The following is a 19,597-nucleotide window of genomic DNA, read 5'->3' as shown; positions in this document are numbered from 1 at the left end:
CAGTCCGCTACGACCATTCAGTCGCAAAAAAACTATATATTTTCAAGGACTGTTATCACTGCTTCCGGCCGTTAAAGGCCGCATCAATGTCGAGCAAAGTAGTGTATTCTGTCGTAAAAAAAAACTATAGAATTTTCATAGATTTTTTAATACATACCATCTATAAAAATGCTATAAATTTTGACCTCGGACATTTTTGGTAGCAAATAAAATTTCCTACAAGTTTGTCTTTGACATTTTTTCTATAGCTCTTGTCATTTACGAAATATGTATATACAAAAAAAAAATGCAAAATTCGTGGAAAAATCCGGTTTAGACCCCCGTACTACCTCGCCAGTGTGAGTTGCGACTTTGTCACACTGGGCACTTTTGTAGAGTGTTCAATTCTATGGAATATGTGTCTAAAGGCAAAGCGATGCCATAAAATGCCTCTGAGCTCAAGAAATTTTAAGATAAAAAAATCAGGATTGTCGTGTATTTTCAATGGAAATTTTTTATATGTATTGGTTCAGTCCTCTATGTTAATATTAAAGGCTAAAAGTAAAAATTGAGATATCTCAATGAAACTTGTTACGCGCGTTCCCTAGTAAAAAGAAAAGTGCGAGTACGTAGATGGGCGAGTTAGCAAGGCGCATCTGTATGGCAAACATTTTTAAAGAAGTGTGCGTAGCCCCGCCCTCTAACAAGTTAAATGTACATATCTAATAAACCACTAAAACTACAACAGCCAAATTTGCTAAACCGAAATATTATAAGAGACTCTACCGACAGAGTGAAAATGGATGATTAGGCAAAAGGCGTGGTACCGCCAACTTTTTGGTGAAATCAACTATCTCGAGATCTGCTCGACCAATTCCGACTAATTTTATTGCGTAGCATTCTTCTCATATTCCAATGTTACAGCGGTGAAATGGGCAAAATCGGACTACAACCACGTCAACAGCCCATATCTGTCTACTTTACTGGCGTAGACAGTGCTCACGCGGTTATAGCCGAGTTAACAACAGCGCGTAAGTCGTTTCTCCTTTTTGCTATGTGGCGCCAATTGGAGATTTCAAGCGAAGCCAGGTCCTCCTCCACCTGGTCCTTCCAAGGGAGTGAAGGTCTTCCTCTTCTTCTACTTCTTTTACCTTCCAATATACAAATCGGGTAGCTTAATATAGCGGGATAAAACTTTGCACTAATAAATACTTTAAAGTAATTAGCCACATCCAACCAAAATCGTTCAAGCCCCTAGGTACCGCTCGGGAAATGTGTGGGATAATCAATTCAAATTCTGAAAGAATCCTTTTCTGACAATACTAACTCTGTACCCAATATACCTGAGCCCTCCATTTACCTATTATAAAGATTTTCGAACTTCCGGCTGACTTTACTTTATATGACTGAGTTTACACCTTAAAGTCGTGCCCTGGCTTTGATTCCTGCAAGAGTACAGAATATTCGTTAACACCAGAGCTTTTCTATAGAATAGTAATTACTCATTGTAATTCATACAAGCTCTTAATTTTTTTTATTAAAATACTTTATTTTATGAGCAATATTTTTAGTAACAGAATTAAGCGTAAGTATGTATGCAATTTGTGAACGCGTGTAAAATTGTGATAATGGCTACAAAGAACGATTATTGAATACATTTACATATGTATATAAAAAATACATATATATTATATATATTGAGATATACAAAATGTCAAACCACATTAATGAAATTTTATAATGCAAAGACACGGTAAATACCCCTCACGAATCAGGGCCTGAATTTTTACTGCTGAAAATATATTCTTAAAGTATAAACAAGCATTACATATATTTATTTAAGGAAGTACAGATGTATGTATGAAGGCATGTTAGATCTGTAGTTTAGATCTATTCCCCGGTCATCATTTCCATGAATTCTGTAAAAGTAAAATTAGAAAAACAGTTTAATCAGTAATTTTTAAACTTCCGAAACAGAGTGCTCATACATATAATAGGTTTATTCACCTAACGGTTGTTAGTAACACCTAAACCTAACCGAGATAGATACGGAGTTTGTATCTATGTACATATATAAGTGGTGCGAATGATGAGTTGACTAGAAATCCGTCCATGCGTCCGTACCACTGATAACTTGAGTCAAAATTAAGACACTTTAAATAGTTGAACTTTTGAACTCTCTCTGCAAATAAGTCAAAAACCATAAGCGGCAACTATACGAGGTGTGTTCAAAAAGTATCGCGAATTTTGAATTTTCGCGGGTTACGTATATTCGAATTTCGAATTTTTTGTGGCGTTATGTTGGTACCCATGTCTCTCACTTATGTCGACAAGCTAGGCCATTTTGAATGTTCATTCAAGTGTTGACAGCTGCTTTGCTTGAACGTGTTTTGGGTCGCCTTCGATTTTTATCTGAAAGAACCTGTATCAAATTTTGTGTGCATTCCGAATGTTGACTGTGGCATACGGAGAAGCTACCTTGGACTGAAGCAACGTTTATCGGTGGTACAAAATGTCCTCAGAAGGCTGAGAAGATGTGACAAAAATTGGCTTTAGCACCACGATAACGCCCCTGCTCACACATCGCAGCTTGTGATCGACTTTTTGTCCAAAAACAACACACTAATGATGCCGCAGCCGCAGTTTTCCCCAGATCCGTCCCCCTGTGACTTTTTCTTGTTCCCTAAACTGAAGAGGCCCATGAACGGACGACGTTACGCTTCTCTTGACGAGATAAGGACGGTATCGAAGAAGGAGCTGAAGAAGAAAGAAAAAAATTATTTTTTGAAGTGCTTCGAAGATTGGAAAAACCGTTGGCACAAGTGTATAATATCTCCTGGGGATTACTTTGAAGGGACAAAACAGATATTCATGAATAAATAAATAATTTTTGAAAAAACACAAAATTCGCGATACTTTTTGAACACACCTCGTATATATATTTATAATTTCTTTATCTGGAGTACCTCCTCTATCCGTACATATCCATTTTAACTCCGAAATCGGGGGTATGATATTCTAAATTCCAGCACAACATTAAGATATCCTGGAGAGCAATGGCGATGTCACCGCCTACCTTTAGGTGAATTAATATATCTTAGATACTGCTCGAACAATTTTAACCAAATTACATTATGAAAATACCACGCCTACTTTCCATATTTAACAGTTTTTAATTAAAACTAAAATTGTATACTTTATAGTAAATAAATCAGAAATAAGGAAAGAATGAAATTATCGAAAAAAACTTTATACAAACATGCAGTTCCTTTAAGGTAAGCCAGCACGTGTCTAAAAATAATTGAAGTTGACTACATCTGCTCAAGTCCAATGACTATGTGGACCACATAGGTACGGCTGACTTTTCACCCAAACTATCAGAACATCGCTTATATGAAGTAAAACATGGCAATACAACTAAGTGATTCTATGACATATGATATAAATTAATAGGATAACAAATTTGATTGCAAACACTGAACGGTTTCGTCAAATAATGAAAATTGATATCTTAAACTCCTATCCAACATTTTTATACCCTAAACTCGATATATAGTATTAAGTTTGTTAGGAAGTTTGTAAGGAATTTTCGTCGGAGACTGTGGACAAATCATAGTAAGTCTTTTTAATTCAAATTTCGCGTGAAAAGCCATTCATTCATATATATTTTTTCTTGGGTTGATATGACTGTCAAAGTAACCATTCGGCGATTTTTACGCTGCTTGAAATTCTTCAACAAAGAAGTTTCATAAATTTTGTGTGCGGAATCAAATGTCTGGTGCCGAAACGTTCAGAATATTGGAAAAATCCTTCGGTGATATTTTTTTGTCGCAAGCAACTGTTTTTGGTTGGTACAAATTGACGACGAACTAGCGACGTTCAGGGCAGATATCAACTGATGGTCAACACGCCAATAAAATAAGTGGATTGGTGCTTGGAAATCGACGATTAACAGTCCGGGATCTCACTGGCCTCGTTGGAATATCGGAATAAGCAGTGAAAGCCACTTTGAAAGATCATTTGAGCCTAAGAAAAATTGAAGCTCGATTGGTTCCAAATCAGCATCGAAAAAGAGAAACCCAGACGATCGGCCGTATGTCGGGGCAAAGATGAGTCAAACCGAAAAACACACATCAAGAATCAGGAATATTATGACAGCTTTCTTCGATTATCGAGGTGTGGTGCACTACGAAATACTTCCGGCCAGCCAATCTTTTAACAAGGAATACTATTGGAGTGTTTTAAGTCATTTGAGCAAAGCTATTCGTAAAAATAGGCCGGAATTATGGGCCGACAACTCTTGATTAGCTCCGTGTGGCTATTGGCTATTCAGCAAACTCAAGCAACCGCTCAGCGGTAACCGTTTTGAGTCAATTGAAGACATTAAGCGTGAATCGCTACGCGGATTGAAACCTATTCCGGAAATTGACTTTGAAAACTGTTTCAACGATTGGAAAAAGTGTCGACACAAATAGATTGTAAATGTAAAAGAAGACTATGTTATGGAGGACGTTATAGATTTTGAAGAATAAATTAAGAATTTTCAAATCATGAACAAAGTCTTAATATTTTTTGCCCAAGCTCAGTCGATTATGCCAAGTGCGTCTGTTCGTCGGTCCGTCTGTCTATATATATGCGAATTAGTCGCACAGGTTTTGAGATAACATTCCTAGACTTTGGACACGTTTTTTTTTTTCTTACTAAGAACTTGCTTATTTGGCGGAAACGCCGATATCGGACCACTATAACATATAGCTGCCTATACAAACTGCACAATATGGGTCAAGTTCTGCTATGAGAAACATATTTTTCTATGAAAGGTATCATAGCAAAGTTAAAATGTTCTGTTACAACCGTTATTTACAACTTTAAACTCTTTTCGAAATCGAATATAAACAATTATGTCGAGAAAATGATATATAAGCGATCCATTTCCAACATTGCTTTGCTCATCAGTATTTGTGTATGTATATATTGGCTTAGACACACAAACAAATGTCCGAAAATTCACAGTATAGGAGGAAAATTTTCAACACACACACACACATATTTTAGTATAAATGTATGCACGCCACCTCCTAATTTCCAGTCGGCGCACCTGACAAAAATTAAACTTTTTGATAAGCTACTGCAAAATAACCAGCCAACAACTATAATATCTGACTAAAATCTCTCACACTATAAACCGTTTCATATTATTCACATAAAAAACACTTTTGTGCAATTGTTGTTTTTCCACATGTCGACTGTTTTTAATTAGCCGAACAACGCTAATTAACGCATTTGAAAATAAATAGTCGAGTAACGCCCTCGCACCCATAGACGACGTTTGCRGTTGTTGTTGTTGTTTATGACAGAAGCTTTCGATCGAATGTCTGCGGCAATAAAAAATTTGGATCATAAAAACCTAAATATAGCCACAAGTGCCACAACACCACACACATACATACATATATCTATAATATTATTGAAAGCAATTTACCGTTAATAAAACAAACACACATGTACATACATATAACTACAAGAATGCCAATATGGCACCTGTATTACTGATAAACATTTAAAAAGTTACCATCAAAGTCCACCGTGCCAGAGCCATCCGAATCAATCTCCTCGATCATAATATCAAGTTCAGCCTCGGTCAGTTGATCGTCCAACTCTTTGAGAATTTCTTTTAAGCAAGTTGTTGGAATGAAACCGTTGCCTTGTTTATCGTATAAGCGGAAAGCTTCGCGCAACTCCTTTTGCATGGCTTCAGCATCCTCTTCGACGATAAATTTGGCAGCCAACTGCACGAACTCTTCGAACTCCAAACGACCGGACTCTAGAGGGAAGAGTGAAGGCAAAAATATACACATTAGTAACTAAAATAGGGATAATTGCAAATATATGGGTGTACTGGCCTCGGGAATTATTTTTAAGGACCTCACTGTAGGGTTCCTTGAGTGAGGTTAGAGCACTAAGCTCGATACAAGTCATATCCTCGTAGGGAAAAACTTTTTTATTCAACGAGACATTTTTATGGAAATGCGACACAAAAAATATTGCTTAAGTCAACGGTACAATCCTCGAAGACATCTTTCAGATCGAACCACTATAAATACAGCTGCCGTACAAACTGGCGGTTGAAATAAAGTTTTTGTTTTGAAAACTCTTTTATTTGACGAGATATCTTAATGAAATCTTGACATGAATTATTGCTTAAGATAACGGTACAATCTTTGAAGAAATTTTTCAGATCGAACTATTATAACATACAGCTGCCATACAAACTGACGGATGAAAATCAAGTTTTAGTTTTGAAAACTCTTTTATTTGACAAGCTATCTTCATGAAATCTTGACACGAATTATTGCATGAGATAGCGGTACCATCTTCGAAAAATTTTTTCAGATCGGACCACTATATCATATGGCTGCCATACAAACTGACTTATCAAAATCAAGTTCTTGTATGGAATCTTTTGTATTTGGTGAGAGTATTATAGCACCGGTGCAGAAGAAGTTAAGGTGTTTTCATGCTTTAATTAATTTTCCAAATATCCCCGAATATTACTTACTATCTTCATCCACTTCTTCAATAAGTTCCTCTAAAATTTTCTTATCGAACGGTTGTCCCATCAAACGCAAAATATCCGCTACCATTTCAGTTGGGATGCTACCGGTTTTCTGGTGATCAAAGCTGTTAAAGGCTTTCTGAAGCACTATAATATATGAAATAAAAACTCTTAGACAATGTTCGGGGCGGATTAGTAGAAAGTAACTTACCTGCAATTTGCTCAGGTGTCAGATCTTCGTCCTGTAATACAGATTGAGAATTTTGTTATTTACTAAATACACACACTATCCAAACACATGAAACATAGTATAACCACTTTTTTAAACTCACCACGGAACTCATTTTTCAGCTTATTTTCACTGTTTACTAAGGAACTTTGATATATTTATTTTGCAAAAACTCGTCAGTGAACCAAAAGCCTCAACGTTCGTCCTCCAACTGACAATTGCTCCAAAATATCACAACACAATACAGCTATCCAAGAGCACATACACACATGGGACCGCTTACACACCCATACATAGACACAAGTCGTATTTTCGTGTATGGACAGTTTTTCAACGATCGCATTAACATCCAGTTTTGTCGGTGTTTTCACATTTCACTGCTGTGCTTGCATTAGTTTTTATTGTTGTTGCGATGGAAATCGCTGTAAATTCTTCGAAAGAGTACAGTACGTATAACAATCTGCCATCTCGCTGGCCTGTCTCTTGACACACTTCCACGCATACGCCTGTGGAGGCTTCGTATCGGCTGGCGCATGAGTGCTCCGCACGGCCTCACGGCCTTTCTGTGGATGGAAGCGTGTGTGTCTTGTAGTAATTGCTGCCCGTTCGGCTTATAGTGGATTGCAGACGAACTGCGAAGCGTCTATAATGTGGGTTGTTCGAGTTCTCTTACTGTCAGTTTTTACTTTCAACAAATAAAATCATTTACATCTGTATGCCTATATACATATATGCATTCCTACATATATACTATATATTATATATAATGTGGCTTCCATTCATTCAACATGTGCATACATATATTTCTGTGGGTAGCAGACGTAAAGCATCAGGAGACCTAAAGATTATTCGTTTCTGTTTCCTTTTTGCAACCCACCTATGACCTCGCGGTGGTCCGTTCAATAGTATGCACGACTTGCATTCACGTACCCCTATACAACAGATTTGTAAATTATTACCATTGAATTCTCCCCTATATCATATTTCGTATATGGTACACACACAGTCAAACGAATTCATGAGCGCATTGAAAAAACAAACGCTTCTTTCCGAATTATTATTATTACAGAAAATTTTATGGTCAGATCTACAATCATAGGAAAAAATATTCATAAATTGTACTCAGAGGGAAGTAAATGTCAGTAAAGTACCAACCCTTACATGAGTTAGTAGGGTCAACCAACGGTATCGTCCACAGACTCCGAGGTAGTCTTCTACTACTATGTGTTCAGTCACCAAAGGACAGTAGTTTCTACTAACCTCCCACTTTGTGCTTATAACTATTGCGGTAAACTTACCACCTCGAATAAGCGTTAATTTCAACAAGGATCAAAATGTCAAGATTGGAAAGCCTACAAGAGGTAATCGTGTCACGAGAAATAAGCCTGTTTCAACAGGCTGCTCAATGAATTTGAAGGCACAAAATTCTTTTAACAGGAACTCTTTAGCAGAAACCAGAGGCCCAGTGGGGGAGATAAGGGAAATGTTAGTTACTTGTAGATTGAGAAATAGAGATTAAAAATAATCAGGACAACGAGACGAGTTGTCGACTTTCCGTGTCATTTGTTATTTGATACATGGTATCTGCGCAAAAATCCTTTGGGAACCATTTAAATAATGCTGGATACAAACAGGGTGGCGCATGAATCGTACTACAAACCGTATACACTTTTTTCTTTTTGTTGTATAGCAAATTTTATTCTATATAATAAATTTTTATAAAAATTATGGACCGTAAATGACCTCCATGCTCAGCCACACATATGCGACATAATTAGAAAATTATTTTTGCGACCTAAAGCGGTCGAAGTCAAGAAACCCTCAATTATCGATTTAATGGACTGCTTAAATTTTGTCAGATTTCTAGGTTTTATGTTGAACGCCACATCCTTGATATCAACCAAAAGAAAAAGTCTGATGCAGCTAGGTCAGGTGCCTTGGGAGCCAGCGGATAGGGAAAACTGAAACTGTGCACCACACAGTAACTAGTCCAGTCTAGTTTAACCAGCATGTTATTTGATCTTTGTATGGAAATAAGCTATTTCATCATGAATTATCCGCTTTATTGACTGTCTGAGCCGATAAGTTGCGAGTCGAAACTCTTGGATTTGCTGAATTCATCATGCAATAGCCGTGATTGTTCATTGAACGTGAATATACGTATCTCGATGGTACGGTCTTCTTTAGAAGCTTTAAAAAATTGTTCAAAAGAAAAGGGAGATTGCCTCTTTGTCTCAGGATTATACTCTAAGATCCATGACTTGTTAACTGTGCAAAAATTGGGTGTGACTTTCGCACATGCTCATATTGCTTTCCAAAAGCAGAATTTGAAAGATTTCGTATCCAAAAAATTTGAGAATTATGTGTTAATATACATATAACTATATAATCAATTATTTATATCGTTCCCAAAAAAATTATCAATAGGAGCAGGCTCCGCCCTTAAGAATCAATCACAAACGGTTGAGGCCGAATGGCAGTCCACCTACGGTCAATATTTTAATTCAAACGTAAACTGTCAACAATTTAACCGTTTAAAGTATGCGATTGCTCAAAGGCGGCCAGCTTTAGCCAACAAGAAAGTAATTTGTTTTTAACAGGACAACGCCACACATATCAACAGTGACTCGACAAAGCTCCGCGAGCTTGGTTGAGAGATTCCTATGCATCCACTTTATAGTCCAGAGCTGTGAATAAGTCTTTATTACCTGTAGCTGTTATGGCGAATGATTTTGCTATTGATAAATTGCTTGATTAGGGTTTTTCCATCATGACCACTACAATATCGTCCTCGATAGAGAGAGAGAGAGGAATATATGGTAGCGCGGTAGGATAATTAACCGCTGAGTTAACCGATAGATGGCTTCCAATGAAGTCTCGACAGCTGTGACATGCTGGTACAACTTGTACTGAGAAACACAAAAGTGCAACTCTGCTGTAAACCGGCTGAATTTGACATTTCGAATATGCCGTAAGTGTTGCCAAATCCCGGTTTACAAAATAATAGTTTCGGCTTTTTGAAAATAAGGATGATTCGAGTAGAATTAGAGGTCACTTGCTACAATTACGCTCCTTCGCTATTTTATTTACTTTCCTATATATAATTATAAGACTAGAACGTTTTTTCATGCTTTTACTTTAAATTATATTGACCAAAGGTTAAGTCTAAATATTGATTTAAATGTGATGCGAATATAAAAGTACATAACAAATATTTTTCTAAATCTACTAATTTTTGAAAATTTTTGTTGATATAAATTCTATTTAGACAAATAAATAGAATTATCAATTAATCAAATTATTAAATGTATCAGACAAAATTCTTTATACAACACAAAAAAAAGCGTTTATCTAAATGTTTGAGTTGGCAACAGTATTTTCGAAATTGAAGTGAAAATGCCAGAGCTAAATTGAATGTTTGTTATTGTTTAATAATTGTAATATATTTTTAAAACTAAAATTAGAAAGATGTTTCGTAATTTATACAAGCAAAGTGGGAAAGTCATAACCGAATTACAAGAAGAAAGGCGTAGAAAATTGTTGGAAGAGCAGAAACGCAATCGGTTGCTATTACATGACTTAAAACGTGGTATAGATTTTTCGGATGAACACAAGAAGGAAACAAAACAATCCGCTTCAGTTAATAAAAGCTCTAGAGCATTGCAAAATGCAGATGGTACGGAGTATTCCCTACAGTTATCTGAATGGTTACGAGAGCGTCCCGAGAATATAGATGATTGGATTTTGGTGCCATGCCCAAAAGGGCAACGTTGTTTAGTTGTGACATATAGTGGGCGCACTGAAATGTATACTAAAGCTGGTCGTCGGCGTATGTATTTTCCTAGTTTATTACCTGGTGGCAGTGGTCCACGTGGTAGTAAAATGAGCACAATACTGGATTGTGTTTATTCAGCTGATGAGGATACATTTTATGTATTGGATGCACTGGTTTATGGCAATCAAGAGTTGGTTCATTGTGAAGCACAGTTTCGTTTCTTTTGGTTACGTTCGAAATTCGAAGAGTGCCCTGAACTTTGTGTTGCTAATTCATGTAACAAGAAATCATTTAAATACCTGCCGCGCTATGATTTTGAAAATGGTGCTGACATTTCAGAAGCTTTTCAACGGTATCCTTTTTGGTCAGAAAATGTACCTCGATTAGATGGTTGGTTGTTTTATCACAAAGAGTCCAGTTATACCTACGGTACTACGCCTTTAGTCGGTTGGCTGTTTGCATTTATGGTCCCCGATATACTTGGAATTGAAGTAAACGAAAATTACGAACGTCCCATGGACTATAGCGATCCAATAAATTATATGGATGACTTTGATGCCAAATTAGCAGGTATAAAACAAAAACATTCAACTAAGAGCTCTTATACCAAAGGAAGTGACTCTCTTGACACAATTGAAATTGACGATGAGGAAAATATGGATGAAGGTGACAATGCGGAATTATTAAAAGTGCTTAATGAGGAACGTAAATTAGAAATCGGTGAACCATATTACCGTCTTCATGTATGCGAAGAAGAATTGCTCCAATAGCAATTTATTTAAAACTGTTTCTACTGTTTTGTATTTACATATACAATATAACTACGACAAAAAGTTGTTTTGATTTGGGGATGAAATGCTGTTTGTTTGCAACTGCGCACTGGATATCCTGTTTAATTTGTATATGTGAATAAATGTGAGAGATTACCTGGTTAGCAGAGCAAAGATGTAAAATATCGATACAGAACTTTCATATTTCTTCATACCTTGTTGGTATTGAGGTAAATTCACATCAGTGATGTAAAAGTTACATCTGAAGTTCCATAGTGTTGCGGGCAATAAAAAATTAAGTGGACATGGTAATTCAACGCAGCTGGAAAATATTAAGCGATGCTGGATCGTCTTCCGCTTCTTCTACGGAGGCTAATAGATCACCTGGTGGCATGCAATCATCTTCGGATGACTCCAACTGTTCCAACCAAACTACACACTCAATGGTTACAAGCGTAGCGAGTCCTCCAGCAATGAAATTAGAAAGCCAAGCGACCCAACAAGCAGTACAACAAACAATCGCGCCAACACTAGCAAGCGTTAATAACGTCAATACTATAAATATGACAAGCATCCTGTCGAATGATTCCACTGTGAGTGAAATTCAATAGTCGCATCAAAAATTATATTCATTTATAGTTTCGTGCTTAATTTGTAGAAATATGTGACCACACCTCATATGGCTGAAACAATGTTACAAAGGTTGAGACAACGTTTAAGCTGTCCCGTGCAAGTAAGCGGCACAGGAGCAACTGCTGAATCAGCTATGCGCTCGCTCGAACTCTTACGTATTAGTGTGCAACAATCTTTTGACCATGAAATAGATGTCATTATTAAACATTATATGGAGGTACCTCGTACATATCTAATTTTCTAAAAATCAAAATTAAATTTCATCCTTTTTACTTGCTTTATAAATGTATGTGTTTATGCTTGAAGACATACTTTAAACCCGCATTCAAGAACATAAAGGAGAATTTAGGACAAAACGTAGTCTCTGAAGAGATTGTAAGCATTTCTAACATTCACGTTGTATATATTTCATCAACTTATAAATCATATTCTTTAGCTTCAAAAGATGTCTTGTGCATTACTGGAGAACGCTAAAGCACAATATAATCCATATCGCACTTTGAAGCAGCCGCTGGCTTGTGTTTCTGTTAGTACCAAAAATATTACACCACAATATCCTGTTGGTGAGACAACCAGTTTGCGTTTCGCAGTCAGGCGTCCACCACCTAAACATGTGGAATTTACTGAATTACCCGCCAAAAAACTGCTAACAGTCGCCACACAACAACAGCTACAGACAATCAATCCAAGTGCTGCCTCTAATATACCAGAGGGTACGGGAAATGTAAAAACGCTTCTTAACACATCGTCAAATCAACAGAGGCAAATACAGACATCGGGCTCATTAACTGTTGCACCTGCACCTGTGCGTAGACAAATTTTCTGGAATACAGCACATATCTCAGTAACAACTAAATTTGTGTTAGATGTACAGGCTAACCAAGCTTTTGGTTTTGGCACGGATGGGAAAGAGCGTTTGGCCAGCAAACACCCAGAATTAATACGCTACTTGCCCGATAATGAAGATCGCGATTGGTTAAGTGCACAAAATGTTATAGCGGCGCAAAATCGTAATTCACGCTTTCTATTTTTAATATACGAAGAAGTGTGCAAACTAAAACAAACTCATGAGCTATATCGGACCAAATCTAATATTGATATCAGTATAATGAATACATTTACGGTACCCGAATTTATGATACAAAAGATGAAGCTGTTCTTCGTAGACCTAAACATAAAGAGCCGAGGTTTGATTACCAACTCCTTTTCGGTTGGTGCCGGCACACAAGGCAATAGTCACTTACGAAATGCTCTGCTACAAGGTATTGCCGCACAGAATAACAATAGTGGCGGTAACAGTGCTACTTGTATTAAAACAATGAGCTCAATCAACACAGTAAGCACAGCTTCACCGATTAACACTTTTCTCAACAAAAGCAATAAAAATAATGTCAATGTTGGTAGCAGCAATATAGCCACCAGCTCCAGCGATGCAAATCCACTTGCAAAGCCCAGCACGTTAAGCTCTTCGCATGCAACACTCACAGCTTTGCTCAATAACTCATCTAATCCACCTTCCCAAGACAAAAATGTCATAGCTAATATACGCAAATAAATACCAGATCTGTTTACAATAGTATTGTAATTATACTGACCACAATTCTGAAGTACATACATACATATAATATTAATGTAATAAATAGTGTGTTAAAAAACAGTTATTGTGTTTTTTTTTTGTTGTTTTCCAATTTTTGAAGTGATTTCTGACACTTTTCAAATATGTTTTTTTGCCAATAAATTATTTTATAATATTTAAAAATAATAGTTTTAAAAGTAATGACTGTTTCTGTTGATCCAGTTTCAACCAAAGCTGTGACCATCACTATGCCTTAGAGATTTAGCTAAAATCAACCGAAAAAAAATATTTACTTCTTTATTGGCGTAGACACCGCTTACGCGATTACAGCCATTGTTAACATGCCTGTCGTTTGTTCTTTTCGCAACGTGGCGCTAACTGGTGATTCCAAGCGAAGCCATGTCATGACCATGTGCCCTCTCTTAAATCACAACGACTCACATAGCCCCAGCATTTTGATAAAGTCCAAAATTTTGCTGGGTACTAGTGAGGCGATGCGATCCCTATTCGGAAACATGGATCCAATGGTCTTAATCTTGCGTCTATAGACTGCTGTGCAGTCGATTAGCAGGTGTTCTCTTATTTCAGGTTCACTATCGCAGAACCGGCAGTTTGCGCAAGAGGATGGCCCATATTGAGAAAATTCTTATTCAGCTTGCAGTGGCCCGGGTAAAATGCGACCAGTAGCCTGAGTTTGTCCCTAAGGAGGTTAATTGCAAATTTAAATCTGCGGTGGTTGTACCCCCCATTAGCATCTTGGCATGTCGCATGACATGCATTTGTTGCCAATGCCTTTTTCTGCCTACTCCATCCTTGCGCAGCAACTCCTCTATAGTATGGGGGCCCACTCCAGTGAAGTATTCGCGTCATACCATATTGGTGGAAGCTACGGAGAGAGCGAGCTCATCAGCCAGTTAGTTATCGGCTATACCTCTGTGACCGGGTACCCAAATGAGGTGCAGGTGGTTACGTTCCGCTAAGCTGTTCAGCCGTTCTCTGCACTCCTGCACCAGTAGCGATTTGTAGCCCAGGACAGTGCTCCGTACATGATTATCGGTCGCATAGTTTTGGTGTACAACCACCTAACTATCCTTGGCTTGCAGACCCAAAATTTTCCCGGCAGCCAAATGCAGACCATTGGTGCCTTTGTCGCCTTGACCAAGGTCAGGTCAACATGTTGCTTCCACCGCAAAGTGGAATCCAGCGTGAGACCAAGATATTTGAGCACGTTGGTCACCTCTATTTCTCTGCCCCCCCCGGAGTGTAAGATTTCTGAGACTGGGTTGGGATCTACGTCTTGCGAACGGGACTACGGTCGTCTTGGAGGGGTTGATGTTCAACACAACCCTACTACATCACCCTTTTGCTAGGTTTAAATCTCTTTGTAGAAGGTCGCGGAGAGTGTCCTCAGTTTCGCCTCTGGCTATTACAATGTCGTCCGCATACGCTTGGCAGCGGATCCCATTGTCCGTTAGCAGTGCTAGAAGGTCGTCCACAACAAGACTCCATAGCAGGAGGATAGCCCGCCCCCCTGTGGACAGGCCCTTGTTGTGTCACGACCGATCCTTGTATCTCCTACTGTGGTTTTAGCAATTCTGATGCGCAGTACAGCTTTTATCCATCTGCGCACCGGTGCTGCCACATTCCTTTTCTCCAGTGCCCTGGCTACACTCCTCTGAGACGTGTTGTCAAAAGCACCTTCGATGTCTAGGAAGGCGTGAATCATCACCTTCCCTCTCTCCAACGAACTCTCTTAAGTCCTTTCGTCGGGGACTTCCGAAGCCGCAACAGCTGCAACCTGTTCCGCCTGTCGGTGGATTGAGTATCAACCTTATCTACTTGCATCTCATCCGCTACCTTGTTGCTAACAACGCGCCAGGCTGAGATACTTAGGCCCAGGTTCTGATTCTAAAGCAAACTCATATGACTTGTCTTCGCATCGAGGGGGGCACATCGTCATGCACCGCCCTTCTTGCGCAGAGGACAGTACCCTTCCAGCCTTTCAACTCCAGCCGCGGCCCTCCTTTGCAGGAGATTCACTGCTTCCCCTGACTATGTTCCTGGCCAGAGTCTCCACCACCTCGGAAGTATTCCCCTCCTGGAGGTGCTTCAGGTACCACTTAAGGCTGACTCCACTCATTCCCTTCCTGCGAGGGTCATCGTGCCCGCCGCCAGCTGCTGGAAGAGGGGGTAGGTTAGGTTAGACAAAGAGATCCATCCTCCATCCATCGATATCACTTGGACAGCTTTAAACTTCGTTCCGTTGTGTTATCTAAAACTCCTATGTAATAAATTGTAACATTTAAAACGCTATGTTAATATATACAAATAAGCGGTTGCACTATTGCTGTTTCGCAAACCCTAAAGATTCCATATAAGAATTTGATTTTGATCGAACAGTTTCTTCTTGGGGACATGTGCAAATTTTCAGATAGATATCTCAAAACTTGATGAACTAGATGGACAGCTCGTAAGCTGTTCATTTACTTACACTTGTCATAAATTATGTTAAAAAGTTTTCAATGCATACAATGAGGAATATAGGTGGTGACCAATGCGCTGCTGTAATAGTTTGGTGGGTAGCCTCATCTAAAGGCATTACACTTCTTCACTTCTGTGAAAAAGAGTTAAAACTGGGGATATAGTGTCTCAGTGGTATGTTTTAAAAGAAGTGGTGAAGCACTTAAGCAATAATCGCTTCGATGAAGAGCAATAGACCTTCCAGGACGATTGTACTCCAGCCCACAAGGTAAAAACCATCCCGCAGTGGCCTAAAAGATATTTTCGTGGTTTCATAGCTTCAGCTTTTGGCGGAGGAAGTCCTTTAAGCTAATATTTGTGTTCATGGATATGGAACATGCTCCATTCAATGACCCTCAAATGTTGTTGATGAATTACCGAATAGAATTTTGTACATCACTTATTTAATATACCCACAACGGCCCAGGTGCTGGTTACAGATCCGGTAGCAGAACGGAAGAGGACAAGTCAAAATACCAACTCGTTCCCAGCCTGATGGAATTTGGAAGAGTGATTTTTCTTGTGAGCTCATGCACTTGCAGTTTCCAACAAATCCGCTGTGATTAGGCACCTAAACAAATTTAATATCGAAGTCACTTGATGTTATTACTGATGATAACATTATCATTATTATGTTATACCAATGATTTCATAATCATTATAATTCTCCACTTCGGAATAATAAATTTGCTGCTACCTTGATGGCAGCCATCTCTGCTTGAAGGACACTCAACTTGCTTAGTAGCATGGAGCAGGAGCTGGATGGATAGCTACTTTTTGTGGGTTGTTATTTATTCCTATTTGTTATCTTGTCGCTATTAGGAGGCTCAGTAAGTCCAACGACCCTGAGAGGGATGCTGAAGCTACTGGCATTTACCTTCCAAGCTGGTAAAATCGAAAGTGAGTAGCGAAGCTAAGACAATATAAAAACATAATACAATATTTCTGTTAGATTATTTTCACATGACAGCGACAACAGGCGACGGTCATAGAGCAAGCGGCTCGCGTTATAAACGTAACTTTTAATCATGAGTTCGCAGGTCAAGGTAGCAGCCTTACCAAAGATCGCGACTGAAGACTCCCTCTCCACCCTCCCTGCTCCACACACATATCCTCGGCAGACATGTTCTCAGAGAAGAAACCACCGATAACGGAGTCATTTGAATACGTTCGGCGTGTTTAGCGAGTGTGGCTTTACAGAACGCTCTCTATCAAACAAATACAACAATCAACTCGGTTTTGACGAGACCTACTTCTAAACGAGGTTAGATCTCCGAAATAACGGCCCTTGTAGGAATTGAGTACTTATTTCACTCTGGACTAGGACATAATGCCTCTTGATGTCTCCTACGTACGAGGCCCTTATGCTCCCAGTTAAGGAGCATAGCGAACTCCTCTCCAAGCAGTTTCTGCTGGGGTGCTTTCACTGAAATCATCGTTCCAGTCAATTACTTAGAGCGGAATCGCCCCGTAGGAACATCAAGAGGTCATTGCTCAACTACGAGGACGACATCAGACAATAAGAATACCGTAGGAAGTTATACTCCTACCTATTCAGAATAGACCCCGATATATCCAACATATGTCCTGCGCGTAATGAGTCTGCGCATGACACTGGCCATCTCTTTGCATGCCCCTCCCATCTAACACCCCTTTCTTGGGGCTTCCGTTGTCGACGACAACTTATCTAATCCTTACCATCCTAACGGAGATTAGGCATCCGTTAAAGCACCAAAATGATGCCCACTTTTCTTTTTTCTTTCAAAGAGTGAGGTCCTTCGCTCTGTCCACAGACGAGTGCTCCCACAGAGGCGTCGAAACATCGAGGGTTTTATACCCACTGCTAAATAAAATCAGTTTGGTTTGACGGCCTGGCCTCTTCTGTTCACCCATCTGGCGAGTCTAGCATTCTAAAGAAAAATCTTGGATTGAGTTCGTTAATATGTGAGTTCAAACCTTTATCATAACAAAATCTAAAAATTAAAGTAACTTGGCACAATCAACGTGCTCATTGAGAAGGACTCTAGTTTCAAAATTGGACTTAACTATTGGTTATTCTTGCATTGGCATTGGAAAGGCATATTATTTTAATAATACGAGGAACTAAGGGCGCTCCGGAACTCAAAATTTGTTACGGGTCCACTTAAGCATTTCACGAATAAGCTCTTCCACATGAAGCGATATATAGAGAGATACACAGAGAGAGATAGAGAAAAAGAGAGAGAATAAACATGTATATTTCAGTGCAGCGAGTGATAAATGAAAACATACATACACATACATACATAGCTCGAGCCCCAATGTTTTTGAACCTGAAGGTGGCGTCGAAGACGATGTACGCCGACGAGTAACTGCACAGCGCTATAGATATGGTTGCTTGGCAGCAAAGCTTTGAAGTTCAGTGGATGAACTTGAAGCTTGATTGTGTATGCGCACACGACAACGTCTACTACGCGACTGACACGGCCGAAGAGCGCCACGCTCAGCGGTACGCTCGCACAAATCGTCACACTGGGAGCAAGCATAAGCATTCTGCTAAAACTTAATCGTACACACATACATACATTTAATCATACATGTAACACATACAGCGGAAAGTGCAAACTGCAACATTGAGTTGATTGGCTGTAGATTCGCTCACGATGTTAGCACCGCCACTGCTGTGACTGCTATTGCATTGGCATGTTACTGCCGCCGTTGTTGGTGGGTTTCGCGAAGCGCGCGAATCGCAGACAATTTGTACTGGGTCTCAGCGAGATGTTTAGTCTTATTATGACTGCGACAAAAGACGGTTGTTGCAAATAAACGTGGATTAATTCGTTCAGCGGTTGTGTGTTAAGCGGCCGGATATTTGCGAGTTTTCCGAAACATTTTTACTTTTTTCGCATCGCCTATTCGTACGCCTGTTCCGCATCGTTTTCGGTTTTCCCTTTTTTTTTTTTTTGCTTTTCGGTTTCGCTTTTCAAATTGCTTATTCGGTAGCAATTGAACAGATAGAAAAAAAAAGTCGCGCGCAAATATAATTTCAATTTTACGACGACGGTACCGCGACCTACCACTAAACGCGTCTCCATTTATTGGATCCAATGGCACATTGGTGTCGTCACCATTGGATATTAGCCGCGATGTGTTGGAATATTATTTTGCGCTGCTCGTGATCAAATACTTTTTGTTACGCTCATAACGGGTCAGCAATAAAGTTCTAATTAGAAAATTATGAAATACATACATACATACATACATATGCAAATGTATGGCTATGTAAACAAATAACATTTTTGTTGCTCTGTTGCACAAATGACAAATGTGGTGCCTTCCTGTAACGCATACTTTTACAAGGTAAAAAATTATAAAAATTAAAAAAAATGGATTAGAGGTTAGTGTGTGTGAATATTGAAAGTAAAGGCGAATTATTGAAGTGTGTCGTTTTGTAAGCTGCAAATGTGGGTTGATTGAAGTCAACTTCAACTTGAAGATTCAGCGTTTCTTGAAAAAACATATTTTTGGAAATATTCAGACACAAAATATTTTTGGATAAAAAAAAAATTATTAAAAATTA

General features: G+C 38.8%; 3 protein-coding genes across 3 annotated transcripts; 2 read left to right on the top strand and 1 right to left on the bottom strand.

The window, feature by feature from the left end:
• Positions 1 to 1,834: 1,834 nt before the first annotated feature.
• On the bottom strand, positions 1,835 to 6,993 carry LOC108978141 (troponin C). The gene is made up of 5 exons (XM_018948283.1): positions 6,868 to 6,993; positions 6,747 to 6,777; positions 6,539 to 6,682; positions 5,552 to 5,803; positions 1,835 to 1,898 (listed from the first exon to the last, which is right to left on the bottom strand). Exons 1-5 carry the CDS (start codon positions 6,877 to 6,879, stop codon positions 1,870 to 1,872), a joined length of 468 nt encoding a protein of 155 aa, XP_018803828.1. The 5' UTR covers positions 6,880 to 6,993; the 3' UTR covers positions 1,835 to 1,869.
• Positions 6,994 to 10,146: 3,153 nt separating this feature from the next.
• Positions 10,147 to 11,320, top strand: LOC108965547 (snurportin-1). Its single transcript, XM_018928056.1, has one exon. It carries the CDS (start codon positions 10,233 to 10,235, stop codon positions 11,307 to 11,309), a length of 1,077 nt encoding a protein of 358 aa, XP_018783601.1. The 5' UTR covers positions 10,147 to 10,232; the 3' UTR covers positions 11,310 to 11,320.
• A 275-nt stretch (positions 11,321 to 11,595) lies between these two features.
• LOC108978150 lies at positions 11,596 to 13,602 on the top strand. The gene is made up of 4 exons (XM_018948294.1): positions 11,596 to 11,902; positions 11,968 to 12,159; positions 12,249 to 12,317; positions 12,379 to 13,602. The coding sequence occupies exons 1-4, from the start codon at positions 11,615 to 11,617 to the stop codon at positions 13,495 to 13,497; spliced, it is 1,668 nt and encodes a 555-aa protein (XP_018803839.1). The 5' UTR covers positions 11,596 to 11,614; the 3' UTR covers positions 13,498 to 13,602.
• Positions 13,603 to 19,597: the final 5,995 nt, after the last annotated feature.

The sequence above is a fragment of the Bactrocera latifrons genome, unplaced genomic scaffold, assembly GCF_001853355.1.
Source record: "Bactrocera latifrons isolate USDA-ARS-PBARC rearing strain unplaced genomic scaffold, ASM185335v1 scaffold_1, whole genome shotgun sequence".
NCBI lineage: Eukaryota > Metazoa > Arthropoda > Insecta > Diptera > Tephritidae > Bactrocera > Bactrocera latifrons.
The sequence above is the reverse complement of the archived record's forward strand: the minus strand, read 5'-3'. Positions and strand labels throughout refer to the sequence as shown.

Excerpts from the sequence above, each read along its gene's own strand:
- LOC108978141 (XM_018948283.1), bottom strand. Across the intron at positions 6,683-6,746 it reads GACACCTGAGCAAATTGCAG|TGCTTCAGAAAGCCTTTAAC; the intron begins GTAAGTTACTTT and ends CATATATTATAG. Across the intron at positions 5,804-6,538 it reads TGAAGAAGTGGATGAAGATA|AGTCCGGTCGTTTGGAGTTC; the intron begins GTAAGTAATATT and ends TCTTCCCTCTAG.
- LOC108965547 (XM_018928056.1), top strand. The coding sequence starts at position 10,233 with ATGTTTCGTAATTTATACAAGCAAAGTGGGAAAGTCATAACCGAATTA.
- LOC108978150 (XM_018948294.1), top strand. The coding sequence starts at position 11,615 with ATGGTAATTCAACGCAGCTGGAAAATATTAAGCGATGCTGGATCGTCT. Across the intron at positions 11,903-11,967 it reads TCCTGTCGAATGATTCCACT|AAATATGTGACCACACCTCA; the intron begins GTGAGTGAAATT and ends CTTAATTTGTAG. Across the intron at positions 12,318-12,378 it reads ACGTAGTCTCTGAAGAGATT|CTTCAAAAGATGTCTTGTGC; the intron begins GTAAGCATTTCT and ends CATATTCTTTAG.